Source organism: Bidens hawaiensis, unplaced genomic scaffold, assembly GCF_021521415.1.
Source record: "Bidens hawaiensis isolate Kalapana, Puna unplaced genomic scaffold, B.hawaiensis_p1.1 tig00005681_1, whole genome shotgun sequence".
NCBI lineage: Eukaryota > Viridiplantae > Streptophyta > Magnoliopsida > Asterales > Asteraceae > Bidens > Bidens hawaiensis.
In genome coordinates, this window is record NW_027491371.1 from 1,283,842 (window position 1) to 1,300,837 (window position 16,996).

Here is a 16,996-nt window from a genome sequence, read left to right on the forward strand (position 1 = left end):
GTGTTAATATGACAGTATAATGGAAGGAAATGAATCGTTAAAACAGTTTTCTCCTGAACTTCTTATTGATGATCCGGGCGTTAGCAATGCTGTTACTTTCTTGCCTCATATTGTTCTTTTTCATGGAAGTGAAGATTTTTCTATACCGCCAGAATCAAGGTTTGTAGATTTTATTTGGGCTAAAACGGGTTGCGCTTGTATGTAGGGATGCAAACGAATCGAACGAACACGAATAAGGCTTTGTTCATGTTCGTTTAAGGAAATAATGTGTTCATGGACGGTTCACGAACACTTACTTAACGAGATTTCATGTTTGTGTTCGTTCTTTATGGAAATGAACGTGTTCACGAACACAAAATAAATCGGCAGAGCCTAGAGATTGAGGTTGATGTATTCATCAATGTGAATAATGAGAAAAGAAATGAGAACAATGCAAAAACAAGATGAAAATATAGTTTATTATTTTATGTTAGGGGTAATAAGTTAAGGAATATAAAATGTTTTAACATAAATAGATGTACAAAAAGCTCTCATGAGCAACATATACAACGGACATGAATGAAAGTTCATGAACACATTACCGAACGTTTAAGAATAGAATTAAACGAACGGGGCTCTGTTTATGTTCGTTTGTTTAACTAATCGAACAGATTTTCTTGTTCATGTTCGTTCATTCATTAAACGAATGAACATAAACGAACCTCCCTCTGAACGGTTCACAAACTCTTCGCTGAACGTTTGGTTTATTTACCGTGTTATTTGTATGCTAACATATTCTGATTTTGCAGTATAACTTTTGTGGATACACTCAAGAGAGTTAGGGCCCGAGCCGAACTAATACTATATAATGGAAAGACGCATACAGACTTGTTTATTCAAGTAAGTAAAAATATTTAAGCTATTTGATTAGTATGCTTTATTTTTCGAGAACCATGTTAATATGTGGAGTGAATTAACATTTAACAGTATCCTTTAAGTGGTGGGAAGGAATAGTTGTTTGATTATATGGTTGCGTATTTGCGTGTTGGTGATGCGGAAGCACTGGCTAACGATGCAATGGCACCACCGAGGAAACGTCTTCGTCCTGAATCGTTGGTTAAGTTGGCTGCTCTTGTTATCCCTTTTTGATTCCATGTTTGTAATTATAAACTTTGCTACTGGTGTCTTATTTTTTTTTTATACTACTATGATTGTTATATAGTATAGAGAATTATATGTATGATGTAACTTAGTTAAAGCTATTTGATAAATGTGATGTTATAATAATAATAATAAAACATAAACAAGAACCGGCGACAAGTTCTCATCCCCCCCTTATCGCCCATTTTGTCGGGCGGGGGGGGGGGGGTGGTTGCTCGCGCCCCTTATTGCCCTCGTCGCCCCATATTCATCGCCTACTACACATAGCCGCTGTTTGTTTTATTTTGCATATAAATGTCAGTTGTTTAAGATTAGGTAGTTTGTACACAATATGCATATGTAGCTGCTGTTAGTTTTATTTTGCCTGATGTGCCATGGCAAATTATGTAAGGAAAAGAAGAACAAAATTAGTAAAAAAAACAAGATGACTAGAAGCAGACAGAAAAATTTAACTGCATTTCTTTTGTTAAAATGATAAATGATCAAGCACCGACTACATAAACGAATATAAACAACATATTAAACCCAAGCCTAATCTGGTCAAAGTGCAAAACTGAAAATTGGCTGCACATTTTTAGTTTTTGGCTGTTGCATTGTGTAGTTTGACCTCATAAAAGTCATTAAGCCAAACTTTCCAAATCAGTTTTAAAATGTGAAAACATCGGTTCTTGTTTGATGATTGCAACATATTTAGATTTAAGATTATTTTTTTACATTTCTGAGTGTTCATACATGTTTTTTTTACAAGATTGAAGAAATGTAGTGGTTGGAGGAAAGACTAACCGAGCTAAAATTTGAGTCACGAGTCAAATGGACAACCTTTTATACGAGTCATAGTTGGATTGACCCGAAACATGAACACCTTGGTATTTTGATTCATCAACACAATTTTGTATAAATGCATTTCTCGTGTCAACTACCTCACTTGCGCTTGTTGATTTACAAAAAAAGCTTAATACATAATTGTGTTTAATTTATTTTTTGCTAATGATATATAAATTTAATATTTTTGGTATCGTAAATTGTGTCGAATATAAATTTAACTACGGCAAATGCAGGTCCCATAACAAACCGAACAACTATCGACCAATTCCCGTTACGTCCCGCCGTAACGCGCGGGCTCTCTTACTAGTAATAGTTTAAGAATTTATGTATTTTGATCATATTTGTTAGATCAAAACCGAAATCAGAATTAAATTCAAAACTATTAAGATAATTCTAATATCATGGTTTCAATGATATTTGTAAAACTTGTGGCACGAAAAATACTAGAATCGAAAATATAAACTTAAACCCGCCAAAAAATAAATAAAACCTAAACGTAGATCACAAGAATAATCATGTGAATGGTCGAAACCAAATTACTAGTCGAAAGAATTTATTGGACATATATAACAAATTTACAATAGTACAATCACACCAAAGTATAAGCTAGAGAACTAGATTAACTGACCAATGAAGAAGCACACTCATAATCAATTGCAAACTCACACTCTAAGCACTTAAAGATTATCTTGTATTGCAAGTCTTCATAACACTCAAAACACACACCATCTCTCTCAAGCCCTTGAACAAAGGCCAAGCGATGTGGGTGATCTCTGATCTCAAGTGTTCCTCCAAATTTGACATTGAGAAACGTGTAGACAGTTCTCTCATTTTCAGCATATGTAGCTTGCTCATCTTGATGTATTAAGGGCGCACAAGCAGCATGTGTAGACTGGGCACATGTACTGCAATGATAAAACCACTGCCAAGGATTGAGCTCATCCTCACATATTTCACAGAAGTATTCACCCATATGGTTCTCCGCTGGTTTGTATCTTAGGATCAGTGGATGTTTATCACACTTGTGCTTAATCACTTTAGGCAATAACAAAGCACACTCTCCATGAATGTAGAAATTACAAGATGGACAATGAAATCCCCAACTCCTTTTCATGGTGTACTTACACGCATTGCAATACGTTTTCGATATCTTTTCTGAAAATTTTACTTTTAAGAGGAGATGATCTGGATGAGCATCATGTGTGATTTCTTTGGGTGTGAATGCACAATTGATATCAATATAATATTCACACACTGTGCATCCATACGCGAAACCGTTGGATGGTAACTGACAAATGACACAATTAAACACACCAAATAACTTATTTGGAATTTTGGGTATGAGAAAAAGGGCATGCTCGGGATGGTCTGGGTAGTCTTGTACTTGAGAGGGTAGCTTGGTGCACCTCTCATGAAGAACAAAACAACACTGTCCGTTAGCATGTTGGCAACACACATAAAATGGTGTTGTCATGATTGGTTTCACACATCCATCACACAATAGTTGAATTCTTTTCATGGGGTCATGCAAAGAAACCATATTTTTGCCAACTGAAGTTTGATCGTCGACAAGGACGAGTGGGTGTTGATGACTAGAATGGTTGAGAATATCAACATCATGTTGTTTATTGATTAAACTTTGATTAGAAATGTGATGCTTCAAAAGGTTGTCACCTTCATCATGAAATGGACAGTGGAGAAGATTCGGATATTCATCATTTTTATAATTCTTGTGAGTTTTGCCAAGCCCTGATGAATGATACACTAGAAATTAGACTAAAATAATCCCCATCCAAACTATCAAAATAAAAAGAGAAATAGATTACTCACATTTAGGTAGAAAAATGGACATAAATGAATCTCTCTTTGAAATTGCACAATCAACGTGTGTGTAATATCGACATTTACCACAACTGTAAATCCATAAATGTTCATGGAATTCCTTATAACAGACTTCACAAAAGGGATGAAAGTTAGCTTTTTTATCTGAATAAGGAAATGAGTATGCAAGGGTAAGTGGATGAGAATGACTATAAATCCCATCAGTTTGATTTTGTATTAGTAACTTGGTAGGCAACAAAGCACATTCCAGGTTAACCCGAAACGTACTACAGGTTGTGCACTGAAAGAAGACACCTTCATGTTTATCACCACAAGCTACACAACTGGATGTTATATGACCAGACATTCGTTCTAGTCGGTGAGGGTGACTAGGGTGGTCTATCTTACGATCCGACATAGTAGCACATACTATGTCTATGCTAAATTTGCAAGTAGAACAATGATAATTATAGGTATTCTTCCACATACGATTGCAGACGAAACACTTCCATTCAGAATCAGTACTTTGATAACTAAAAAGTAAAGGGGAACATTGATATACCTTTGACAAGGTAAGATCATGGCCAAGATGTAATGGGTGATTTCGTTGGTTCATGGGTAGTTCTGCACAGAACTTGTGCAATGAGTAGTCACAACACTCGCAATAGTAATAACACAAATGAAATGAGTAAATTTGCTCATTACACATCTGGCATTGGCCACCATGATGCTCTTCCTCCACAACTTCATCTTTACCTTCATCTTCATCTTCATCTTCCTCTTCATCTTCATCTTCATCGTCATCATCAACATTTGCATTTATGTGATTTGGCTGTTGCAGATGCGCAAGGCTGAGCAGATGCTCATGAGAAAAGTGATGAAGTTGGTCCTTAGCAACTACATCATTTAAAAAAAACATGTTAAAGTATTGCTTTAAAAAAGATTTATGATATCATGTAACTAGTTCATGATTTCAACAACCAAAGATTCACAAATTGTTCATATACGTTTGCATCCTATACCAACAATAATCTATACTTAGCTATTCCCGCTATTTGAGATTTTGAGTTATTCTATATTGTTCTTTGATCTATTTTCTTATTTCTCATATAAGCACTGAAAAACAATTGTGTGTGTGTATAGTGAAAGAATAAGTAACATACCAACAGAAGTGTCCATGAAACTTCTTTCTCAGATAGATAAGTAAGGTTCACAAAGAGACTAATAATGTATGAGAACCAAGCAAAGAGACTAATTAATAATGCATGAGAACCGATGCATCTTTTTAACAGGAATAGAAAAGAATATGTTTGGTTACACGAAAGGAATGAACCATTCAATAAGAAACCTCAATCATTCTTTTCCTTTTTAAATTAAAAATTGCAATAGGACATGTTTAGATAATCTCAATCTCATACCTAATTATAAAAGTTTGTTCATATATACCCAGTTGGCATTCCCATGGGGTTTGGATATACCCATCGGTTTATTTAAAATACCGTCAGGTATGCACCTGGCCAAATACTCGTTGGGTATCTATTGGGTAGCTAATTAATCATTCATATTATCTAATATATATAAATAATAAGTTTGGTGCCGCTAAGCTGCCATTGGCCACTTGACGGCACCTTTCTTGTTCATATAATTTTGGTATTTTTCGATTCTGTATCGTGACGAACATAACGGAAGCTGACTGAATGACTATTTTTTTATTGTTTTTAATATTGACAACGTAACGGACACGACATAAACCAACGAATTCACATAAACGAACTGTCTCGATGCCCGAGATCGACAACACTCGGGTTTTACCAACGCCCGAGCGACACCGCCCCTTTTGTCCACTCAATTTTTATATTTATCCCTTTTGTAGCTCTAGTACCGTAACGAACGTAGCCAAAAGAATTCGTGTCCAACTGCTGTCTCAATGCCCGGAAATGACATTGCTTGCGTTTTACCTCCGCCCGGGTTTACCGACCAAACAAACGTCGTATTAAATATTTTTTTTTATATGTTAATTTGACAAATATATTTTTTTTGGTTTAACGCTAAGGTTTTACCAATGATGATACCATAACAAACATAAACGATACTGACTGAATTTACGTTGACTCACCGACGTAACGCTCGAGCTTTACCAGCGCCCAGGTTTTACCAACACCCAGCTTCAACATTGAGGCTTTAGGGTTTATCAACTGTCCCGACACTTTGCGCCGAGAACCACCTTATTTTATCATAATTACCATAGAATGTGTCTAAGTAATTAAAAGGTATACAAACTACTTAATATATAAATCAAAAAGGTTTCGACAAATAACTAAGTACACACAGATGTACTGGCTAATTTCAAGTTTCATAATATATACTAAAATAAATAATAATAATAAAAAAAGAACTTCATGTGTATATAATTGGGTAAACCGATATAGGCTATTGGTATTGGTGGTAAACAAGTATATAACCAATCTCATACTTGACCCATTATTGTGGAAAGATTCAAAAGTATTCTCGATTACTCAACAATATACCCATCCTAAATATTTTAGTTTTTAAACATTCTAATCGGGTTCGAGTTTTATTTTCATTCATTTTTACAAACTCACATTTTTATTCCTTCCTTCCTCTGCCAAAAAGTTGACCCACTTCATTCGCTGGTCGAATCATCCTCGCTTCGCGGGAACAACAAAAACCACCATCTCGCTCTTTCCTTTCTTCGGTGCTACCTTTTTCTTTCCAAGGGACGGGGTTGGGGTGTATAATAACCTTTTTTTTGAGTATGCCCAGAATGGCTAATAGCATAAAAACAGATCCAAGTAAAGTATAAAGGAAAAGCTGATATGCTGCCTTGATCTTTCTTTGTCTCGAACCCCATACCCCTATAATAATGGTAGAGTAAGGGGCCAACATACATACAAAGGCTTTTATTATATTCCATTCTTGGATTGAGCTTAAAGGAAAGTAAAGTTAATTATACTCTTTCAACCCATTTGCATCTATATTTTATTCTTCCCTTCTTTTTATTACATAGCTAGTACTTAACCCCCGCGTTGCGGGGTGAGGGTAGTCAATTTAAATGTTTCCATATTTGATAAATAAGTCAGTTCGGATGCCCATTTGACTTCTACAACACATTCAAGTTCCCAATCATTGAAGATATCATCATAGCCTTTATCATCCAAGCTGACTCAAAAGCGGTCATACGTTGCCGCCATTGACAACCAAAAGTCGTTGGCGACATCACAAATACAATCTTAAATATTGAAAATGGTTAGTTAAGATACAGCTGCAAGTGTGCATATTGTAAAATTCTTAATACAAACTAAAAAAATATGAGAAAATAAAATCCATCTCACTGTCTTCTTTAGTCCAGAAAGTGTAATGCTGAGTAAGTTTTGTAATCAACTTTGATCCTTAAACCTTATACATATCAACTATCAAGCATAAAAAAAATATTTTCACACACATGTATAAAATATAACAAATATATATATATATATATATATATATATATATATATAACACTAAATCATTGCAGCGCATGCCATTTGTTTATTGTGAATACATGATAAATGAATCTATGTTCACTTTTTTACCTATGGTTAACTGTAAGAGATTCACCTTTTTACCTATGGTTAACTGTTTTTTGCCCGTACACTTAGCCTTTAACATAATATTGATCCGAAACTGCAGTAAAGTTGTCCTAAAATTAATAATGTAGTCCTTTTGACCCGTAGGAACACACCCAATACTAAAACACTCAAAACCAACAATCCCGAACGTTACCATTATCATTGTTCCACTTTCTTATCAACAATTAAATGCAAGAGACAAAAAGTTTAACCGACACCTATTACATTTGGGGTACGGGTGTTGTTGGGATTTACTCGTGAACACGTGTAACTAAAGGGGTTGTGTTAGGTTGAACCCCATAGGTTCACGCATGGACCCATGTAACCCAATTACAATATAATAATATAAAAGGTAATGATACATCTTACAGCTTCTTTGATGAAAAAGGCCGACGATGCCCCATGTCGAGAACACCCAAAGCACCCAAAATGGCATCAATAAAACAATGCAACAGCATATCACCTAAAACGCACCCTATTCAATTAGGGTAAGAACATAAAATTCATCAAACATTAATAAACATGAAGCAACACCAAGTATAATAACACAAAATGACAAAAGATCTCCAATTTAAAAAAATGCCTTTCATTGTGCAGCAAAACAAATAAATATATAAAAAGGTTACTAAGTACTTACCACACATTGTTGATCATATTTTAAAAAGTTTTTATTTCTCTCAACTTCGGTTCCATATGGCACTCAAATGCCTGCAGGACTAATGCGGGATGATTGAAAAGACCGCATATTTCTTTCTTGAAAACTTCAATGGTGACGGGTCGTATCTGCCATGAATATTGATACCCTTTGACTACACAATAATTAAAAACAAAGAAAAAAAACACTCACTAACCTAATCATTTAGGGAAATAAAACGTCTCCAAACTTAATAATCTAATAATCTGTAAAAAAGAAACTATAACCATGAGCTTTTTCGTAGAAGTGCTTACTTTTCCATGATCAGTGTGACCCATAATAGTGACAACAGGGGGTCGACCTTGTAAATTATTAAGAAGTGACCCATATTTTCAATGGCATACAAGCTACCTGTAGGATTAAGGAGTTTGCATACAAAAAAAATAAATATTAAAATGAATAAATAAAGCATACAAATGGCAATAACATGAATTTTAAAATTTCCTTATAAGCAAAAATACCAAAGAGTTATCCATGATAATGAAGCTGCATGAATCTTTTACCTTTGTTTTCATTAAAAAGAAACCTACACAACAAAAACATCATAAGGTAGGAAAATAAGACATTGTTATCAGGTGCACTCAACGTTGAAGACATCTATTAACACAGGAAAAAATGCATTCGAGTTAGAAATAACAATATACATATGACAACTGACCATTAGGCTTAGGCAGCCCCAAATCAGCAAATTCAAGACAATGGTGTTTAAAGACATAAACACAACCATGGAAAAATCACAAAAGCTAATCAACTCTAAAATAGCAGCATACATATATAGATCAATGGAGCCATAAATACCTTCCCTCTCTGTTTGTGAGTTTACGATTCGGGCTTAGGACTGGAGCCCAGATTCTTTGAGATTAACATTGAACTTATAAGTAACCTCAAACATAGATCAGTGCAGATATCAGAAAATCACCATCACCAGTTCGCCACCGTCTGAGAGGAACTAATTAAGAGCGACAGTGGAGACACGTATGCTTTTGTCTACTCACTCTGGTCCGGCGATTTGTCGTATTTTTCAACTGGTGTTTTGAAGTAGAAGTGAAGAAGAGAAAGACATCTGGAAGGTTAAAATACACGTGTCTAACAACAGGAAGGTTAAACATGGCTGGGAAAGGGTACAACATGCAAAGCATGATAAACAACTTTTGTAGCGCAGGACTCCCAAAATTGTAATTATATAAATAAATTATATAAAAATGCATCAGCTTTGTAACTATTTATATATAATGTGTTTTGAGTTAAAACTGGTTTTCCACCCCACGCATTGTGGGCTTGTGGCGGTTCTGGCATGACCAACGACATTGTACAGACAACAGAATAATTTAAGTGCCATAACTTTACAAAAGGTTATTAGTTTATATGTTTACAAAATAATAGCATTTCTAGTTGCAGTTGCTTTTTACCAAAGTAGTATTGCCATTAGTTAGTTACAAAAAGAAGGTCTTTGTTAGGCCATAATTTTGTTCAGTTAGTATTTATTTAGTTCGATTAAGTCATGTTTTTTTTGTTACTGTTCGAACCCAAATTGAATCGTGGTAAAATGAGAGTTGAAGTAAAGATTTTAGAAGAGAAGGATGATATAGTAAAGATGTTTATTAATCAGAATTCTCTGTATCTTTCATCATACATTATTCCTTACACTTTTTTTTTCTTTATATAAAACCCTAGGAGAGCCCTCTTTACACTTCAGGTCTTTCACCATTCTCTTGACCCGTGGATCCTTTGCCTCTTCGCCGAAACTGCAGGAGGTATTCTTTTATTCGCCGGTCTCTATCATTCAAAGGTAAAGCATGCGTGCGCTTGCGGCTCTCCTTTTTCAGATCAACAATGAGTTTCCCCTCACATAATATTGTTCCCGCTCTCTCTCACTTGGACTAGGCTTTGGCTTCTTGGGCTGATAATTTATCTTGGATCTAATGGGCCTTGGTCCATACCTCGTAGCCCAATTCTCATGTTAGCTCTTCAAGTCCCCCAGTCCATTATCTTTGTTATTTATGACAATGGTAATTGACTAATCTCATTCCTTTGAGCTCGGCCTTCCTTGACGGTCCTGCTGGCCTAGCTAGTTGGGTTGTCTTGGCCCAATAGCTTCTTGAAGCCTACTTTCAAGCCCATTTCCTGTGGCCATAATTTTGGCGGTGTAAAATAATTTTACACGCTTCTCCAAGCTGTCATTATATCACATCTCTCTTCACATCCCATCATCATTATTCATCCTCACCTACTTCTCCCACCTTTTCTTTTCTCTCCCTAACTCCGGCGACCATCCGCCTTCCTTCCGGTTGTTCCATCATTTTTTTTCATGCTAGGTTAGTGCCGATCTTTTCCTTATCTTCTTTTTACCATGAGCCGCGAAAGGTTGTGTACCATTACCTCTAACCTTACTCAAGAAAAAAATGCTCACTCTGTGTTCCAAATATCACATTTCGTTATCTTTGTCTCCCACCTTGCCTAAACCCGGTGAGACGGCCGCAAGTCTTCCTAATCTTATAACTATCTACACTAAAACCTGGAGTGCGCCATCATCCGATATCCCCTTACTGACTTTCAAACGGCCTTGTTAAAACATCATCGATTAGGGTTTTCTCAAGTACATCCGTTGGGTTTTTTGCGGGTAACACACTTTGAGATGGCTTGCCGAGCTTTAGGGGGTGTCCCTACTGTGCCACTGTTCCGGTGATTTTATCGTCCGAAATCTGATGGTGACTTGTTCAATTTCGAGTGTTGTTCTGTGGAGAAATACCCCTCTTGTTACTCGAAAATGCGTACCGGGTACCACCTGTGTGAGTGGAAGGACAATTTTCACTTTGTTTCCCCGAACTTTGCTCCTGGTCTCAATCGCCGTCGTATATCGTCTTCTACTATTTATGATTTCGCACTGTGTCCACCCACGAGCCAAGATGGTTTGTACAAGCTGCTGGTTGATAATAAAACGGAGGCTATGACTTATCCCGAGCCTTTGTTATACATGGATGGGTTGAGCCAGATATGGCCTGATTTGTGAACTCGCCCGGCTGTGCTCAAGGGTGGACGAGGTTGTTTATAGCGTGTCTTTTTATTTTTATATCTGCTATGTGTCTTCTATTACTAATGTTTCTGTATGTGTCCTTTTTAAAGAATTAAGCTTGATGGAGATTATCCAAAAGAGCTCACCGAAGGTTGCTGAAGTTGTAAAACTTCCGGTGTCCCCTGCCACTAGCTCGGAGGTGAGTCCCCCAGTCAGTTCAGCTTCCTTGGACCAGCGGTTCCCGGTGCTAGTGTTCAGTCCCCTGTTGAAGATACCCCCAAGCATAAGAATCCCTTTGCAGACATATTTGATGCCTCTATGAAGGGCAGACTCTGTAGCTCCAAACGCCCCTATCTGGATAAGTCTTCCACTTCAATGCCTCCTCCTACATCTTCCCATGAAGTTGTAGATTTGGACTTGGACTTTGCTTTTCCGGTAGTTGTTTCAACTAGAGGAAACCAAGAGGCCGGTTCTTCCAAATAAGTATAAGTAGATCCCAAGGGAAAACAACACCAAGTGACAGATAAGGTGGTAACTGATTCACTCAACCCGGACTCGGGAGGGTCTTCATCACAGGATATTTTTGTTCCCAAGTGGAAATTGGTCGTAGGGGCCTCGGTCAATACTCCCCAGCAAGCTCATGACTTTCTGACTGAGGTTTTTCCACCAGCTACGATCATATCCAGTCTTTGTCTGTTGATTCTCTTGTGGGCGAGTTTGGAACCTATTTGTATCGGGCCATGGCTTTGGGAGCAGCAACACGCTAGGCTGTGATTGATGCGGATCGTATCCTCTGTCAAAACCAAGATGATATTGCCGTGTTGAAACACTCAGTTGAGAAAGATTAACAGAAGATTCAAGAACTGAGGCAGAAGGTTGTTCTTGGCGAAAAGAGAATCTTGGAGTTGCCCAGTCTAGAGACTACTTTGAAGACCTCAAAGGATGAGGTTGCCTCCCTGACCGCTGAGCTTTCGGCTTCCCATGACCGTGTTGCCAACCTTGAAAAGAAGTATGCTTCATTGCAAGCAGCTCAAGAGAAACTCCCTGAGGTAAATATCCTATTCTCCTTTTGCTTCCTTGTAATTGTTGTGATTGTTTCTGAATTGTGGTCTCTCTCCTATTTTTTGTTTGTGGTGTGTTTCTAGCTAGAGGCTTTCTTAGAGCAAGAACGTGTGAAGTATGAGGTTTTCAAGAAAGAGGCTGATGCAGCTCGGGCTCAGCAGGATCAGGTTATCGAAAGGTTGCACAGTGAGGTGAATCGTGCCAAGGAGATCGGGCGTGGATGGTGAAGGAGGGGTTTTGCTTGGTCTATGAGAGAGCCCGGTCATGTCGTGAAGCTTGCCAGGTTCTTGATGTTCTGAATCGATCCATTTTCTCATCGGGGTTTTAGCATGGGCTTAAAGACGGGTATGACTATAGCGGGCAAGGGACTCTGATTCTTGAAGTTCCTTCTTTCTCTGAGACTGCCGTGACCGAAGCTGTTGGGACTTATATTTTAGACCGACGCATCGAATTAATCTGTGGGTGAAAAATATATTATTTGGTCTCAACCAAGGGTGGATGGCTTGAAGACCAAGTCATGCTAAACTAGTATAAATAGATGTTTTTTATTATTTGTCTAGTATGAGTGACTGTATTGTGTATGTGTGATATTTAGGGTTTTATCCCTTTGAGAGAGTCTTCTCCTCCTGGATGAGCTCTCCTGGTGGCGGCTGATATTTCTTAATCGATTGTATGTATGAATGTATGTATGAGTGTTTCATCTTTATGAGAGTCATTCGACTAATATTATCATACTACCATTTCTATATTGTTTGTGTTTTGATTACAATTGTTCATCCTATTATTGTTTGTTAATCAAATCAGGCTCTCTCCCAATACACCTCATCCGTCCAGATATCATTCAAGAGTGAATACGAGTGAGATTCGATCCTAACCCTAGATCCGAGCTCCACACCGTATAGTACCGACTATATTCATGCTTCCGCACCGGGGCTCGGTTCTCACAATTGGTATAAGAGCGGGGTTACCAAATCGTTCAGACTAACTGCTGAACAGATTCATTTCGCTCTTGAATCCACCATGGACGTTAAATGATGAAGTTCGTTGAAATTATTTTTGGGGGTTTTTGAAATTATCTGATGATTTGGAGAAAAGTGTATGGATTGATGTTCGGGTTGATGACTCGTTTGGAGATCCAACATCAATTTCATGTTTATTTGGTCAGACGGTCCAGATCTGATGTAACAGTGTTATTTGGCTTGTTTTGGGGCAACACTGTTCATTTGATGATTTTCAGATTTGAAAAGGTTGATTATGATATGAAGATAGGTTTCTTTGATTTCGAGATAGCATGAATATTGCTACAATGATTAATTTCAGATTATGATACTTGTTTCCAGATCTGAAAATTAGGGTTTATATGTGCTCGTTATTGTATATGTTATTTGTGCTGCTCGAACTGTACATGATTTGGTAGACAAACATTGCCACTGGTAAAAAATGGTATAGAGAATGTACAAGTCAGAAATGAACATGTACTAGAGGCAATATCATTATGGTTTGTTGCAGCAGATGCAAAGTGAATATTCAAGCAGGTTCTGCAAGGGCAAATCAGTAACTGATTATGCAGAAATGAAGTTTTGGTGTCTCGAGCATACTATGATCATATAAGACTGAACTCGGGTATGGAAAATGACTAAGTGTTGCTTCGAGCACAGGAGGTGTTTTGCCTAAGCACATCTTTGTTTGGCTCAAGCACAGGTTATTTCGAGCACATCTTATATCGAGCACATCAAATTCGAGCATATTTTATGAAACCCAGAGCATATCCTTTGCCTTCTCAAGAAAATTATCTTCTTTAAGTCTCGAGCACACTTTGTTATTTATTCGAGCAGACTCTTTTTCGAGCATACTTTGTTTTGTCTTGAAAAATTATGCTTGTGAAGAGAAAACTCAAGTTTGTGTCGAGCACACCCTTGCTCCCGAGCATACTTTTGCTTCCGAGCATATTTGGTGGAAAATGAAAAAGCACTAAGTAATCCGAGCACACTTTTGTTACCGAGAACTAAGTAATCCGAGCACACTTTTGCTTCCGGGCACACTTTGTGCTAGTGGAAAAATTGAAAAATCACAAGTGTTTTGCTTTTCGGGTACACTTTGTGCTAGGAAAGTGCTTCTGAGTACACTTTGTGCTAGTTGAAAATTGAAAAATCACAAGTGTTTTGCTTCCGAGTACACTCTGTGCTAGGAAAATGCTCCCAAGCACACTTTGTGCTAGGAAAGTGATCCCAAGCACACTGTGTGCTAGGAAACAGAGTTTGTGAAATATTTCAAAGTTTTGAAGAAACTTTTGAGATTTTTGGTACCGTTGACCGTTTTACCAAGCTGTTCTCTACGGAAGATATATACCAGGGGTATTTTGGTAATTTTTCTCCAATCATTAACAAGCTTATGGAATTCAAACCTCATCCAATTTCACGACTTCATCAAATGCTTTACAAGAACAAGTGTCGACCAAGCTTAAGGATTTAATCACTTTTAGTGTTAACCAACATATGAATATGTTTATTTTCAGATTTTTACAATCTTGATAAGGATGATCATGATTGTTTCACCCACACCTGATTTGAAGACACATTCATTAAAGACAATTGCAACGAAATTAGGGGAGTAAAAATCTTTGAATTTCATTGCAAATGGCATGCTTCAAATCAAGTAAAAGACTCGAGTTAAAGAAAAGTTGATCAAGATTAATAATCCAAGGTTTTTCAAAGATGTTTCATCGTTTTTCAGTTTTCAGATTTCCTAGTACGGATGAGAAGATAGAGTCATCTCAAGCAACAATGTTGAAAGGATGATCAGTAGAGTTCAACCTCCTATGAAATAGTCACTTGAACAGTCAAGAACGGGTTATGGTTGAACTTGAATGCTATCTTAATTCAGGGAATGGTTTGAAGATAATTTACAGGATAAGAAATAGATTTGAAGAATGGAAGATTATTTGATGATCACAATGAGTTTATTTCTTTTTGTGATAACCTTGTTACTTGAAGTTGATCTTTGAAGTTCAAAGCCTCGTTCATATGCCCATACAACTATCTCCAAAAGTGGTATAAGAGTGATAATTCGAAATGAACAATGGGAGAAGCTTAACATGAGGGGGAGAATTTCAATGAAAGACAACGAGTTATGAGGTGATCATGGAAGAAATTTGATGGCATCGGTCTAAGGGGGAGATTGTTGGGACTTATATTTTAGACCGACGCATCGAATTAATCTGTGGGTGAAAATATATTATTTGGTCTCAACCAAGGGTGGATGGCTTGAAGACCAAGTCATGCTAGACTAGTATAAATAGATGTTTTTTATTATTTGTCTAGTATGAGTGACTGTATTGTGTATGTGTGAGATTTAGGGTTTTATCCCTTTGAGAGAGTCTCCGCCTCCAGGATGAGCTCTCCTGGTGGCGGCTGATATTTCTTAATCGATTGTATGTATGAATGTATATGTATGAGTGTTTCATCTTTATGAAAATCATTTGACTAATATTATCATACTACCATTTCTATCTTGTTTGTGTTTTGATTACAATTGTTCATCCTATTATTGATTGTTAATCAAATCAGGCTCTCTCCCAATACACCTCATCCATCCAGATATCATTCAAGAGTGAATACGAGTGAGATTCGATCCTAACCCTAGATCCGAGCTCCACACCGTATAGTACCGACTATATTCATGCTTCCGCACTGGGGCTCGGTTCTCACAGAAGCTGAGGAGGCCTTCATTGCCTACAATGCTCACATTCCCCCGATTCTACCCCAATTGTCCGCCACTCCTGGTGCTTCGGTGGAATAGATCAAGGCATTATCCTCTGTGGTTGACCCTCATTCTCCCATGCTATAGTGATTGGGTTTTATGATGTGTTTGATCATGACTCTCTTTTGTGAACTGTCTTGTGTTTTTTATTAGGTGATTTTTGTATTGGCCTCTTGGAGGATAAGACTTTTGCATTGATGTTATGCCATTTGAAGCTATGTAGGACTAAAAAATGGTTTCATGTGATGTGTTAATCGTAATGGCTTATAAGCCGTTTAAAGTCTCTTGACTCCCATCGTTATTTTGGTTAACCAGTTAGCCTATCAGCAAGGCCTTCTTTATGTCCTTTGTGACATCATGGTGGTATATTAGGATTACGAGTGGGCCCATCTGTTTATTTTCACGGAGAGATAGAGATCTACATATTGGATCAAGTGTTATTACTTTGTGTATGTGCACATATCTATTTTTCAAGCAAAATGTATTGCCATGAAATCTCATACATCACATATATAGATTACAAAATGAATTATAAAGTTCAGTTGACGTGTTTCGATACCCTCACGGGGAGGTTATTTTGAGACTTTTCGTTCCTTCTTGGAGTTACGCCATTTTCAAGATGTTACCAAAAAGTCATTTTAGTGTGACTACTGCGCTCTCCTTCTTTCTCCCCTAGGGGTTTAGGCGTAATATTTCCTCAATTGCATGGAGTTCCATGTTCGAGGAACTTCCTCCCCTAAATGGTATGTCAATTTATATGATCATTTCTCTCCAGCCCAAATGACTTGGTAGGCCCCTATCACCTGGTCCCAACTTTCCTTGGTCTTCTTGCCTGCTTGCTTCGTTTTCTCTCAACACCAAATCCCCCACTTTGAACATAACCTCCATGACCCTTGAGTTATAATACTTTTCTATCTTATTTTTGTACTCAATTTATCTTCGGGTTGCCATCTCCCTTATTCCCTCAGCCAGAATTAATATCAGCCTGAGGTCTTTTTCGTTTTCTTGCTCCGTCATTGAGGTATGGTTGGTTGGTAGACCAATCTCCACGGG

At 37.4% G+C, this 16,996-nt stretch overlaps 1 protein-coding gene and 1 pseudogene across 2 annotated transcripts; one reads left to right on the forward strand and one right to left on the reverse strand.

Moving 5' to 3' along the window:
• Positions 1-7: 7 nt before the first annotated feature.
• On the forward strand, positions 8-1,128 carry LOC143630533 (putative isoprenylcysteine alpha-carbonyl methylesterase ICMEL2; annotated as a pseudogene). Its single transcript, XR_013153184.1, has 3 exons — positions 8-159; positions 789-879; positions 967-1,128. The product of XR_013153184.1 is annotated as a putative isoprenylcysteine alpha-carbonyl methylesterase ICMEL2 (transcript).
• A 1,409-nt stretch (positions 1,129-2,537) lies between these two features.
• On the reverse strand, positions 2,538-5,019 carry LOC143630536 (uncharacterized). Its single transcript, XM_077099522.1, has 3 exons — positions 4,950-5,019; positions 3,796-4,683; positions 2,538-3,714 (listed from the first exon to the last, which is right to left on the reverse strand). Exons 1-3 carry the CDS (start codon positions 4,963-4,965, stop codon positions 2,585-2,587), a joined length of 2,034 nt encoding a protein of 677 aa, XP_076955637.1. The 5' UTR covers positions 4,966-5,019; the 3' UTR covers positions 2,538-2,584.
• Between the last annotated feature and the right edge of the window lie 11,977 nt (positions 5,020-16,996).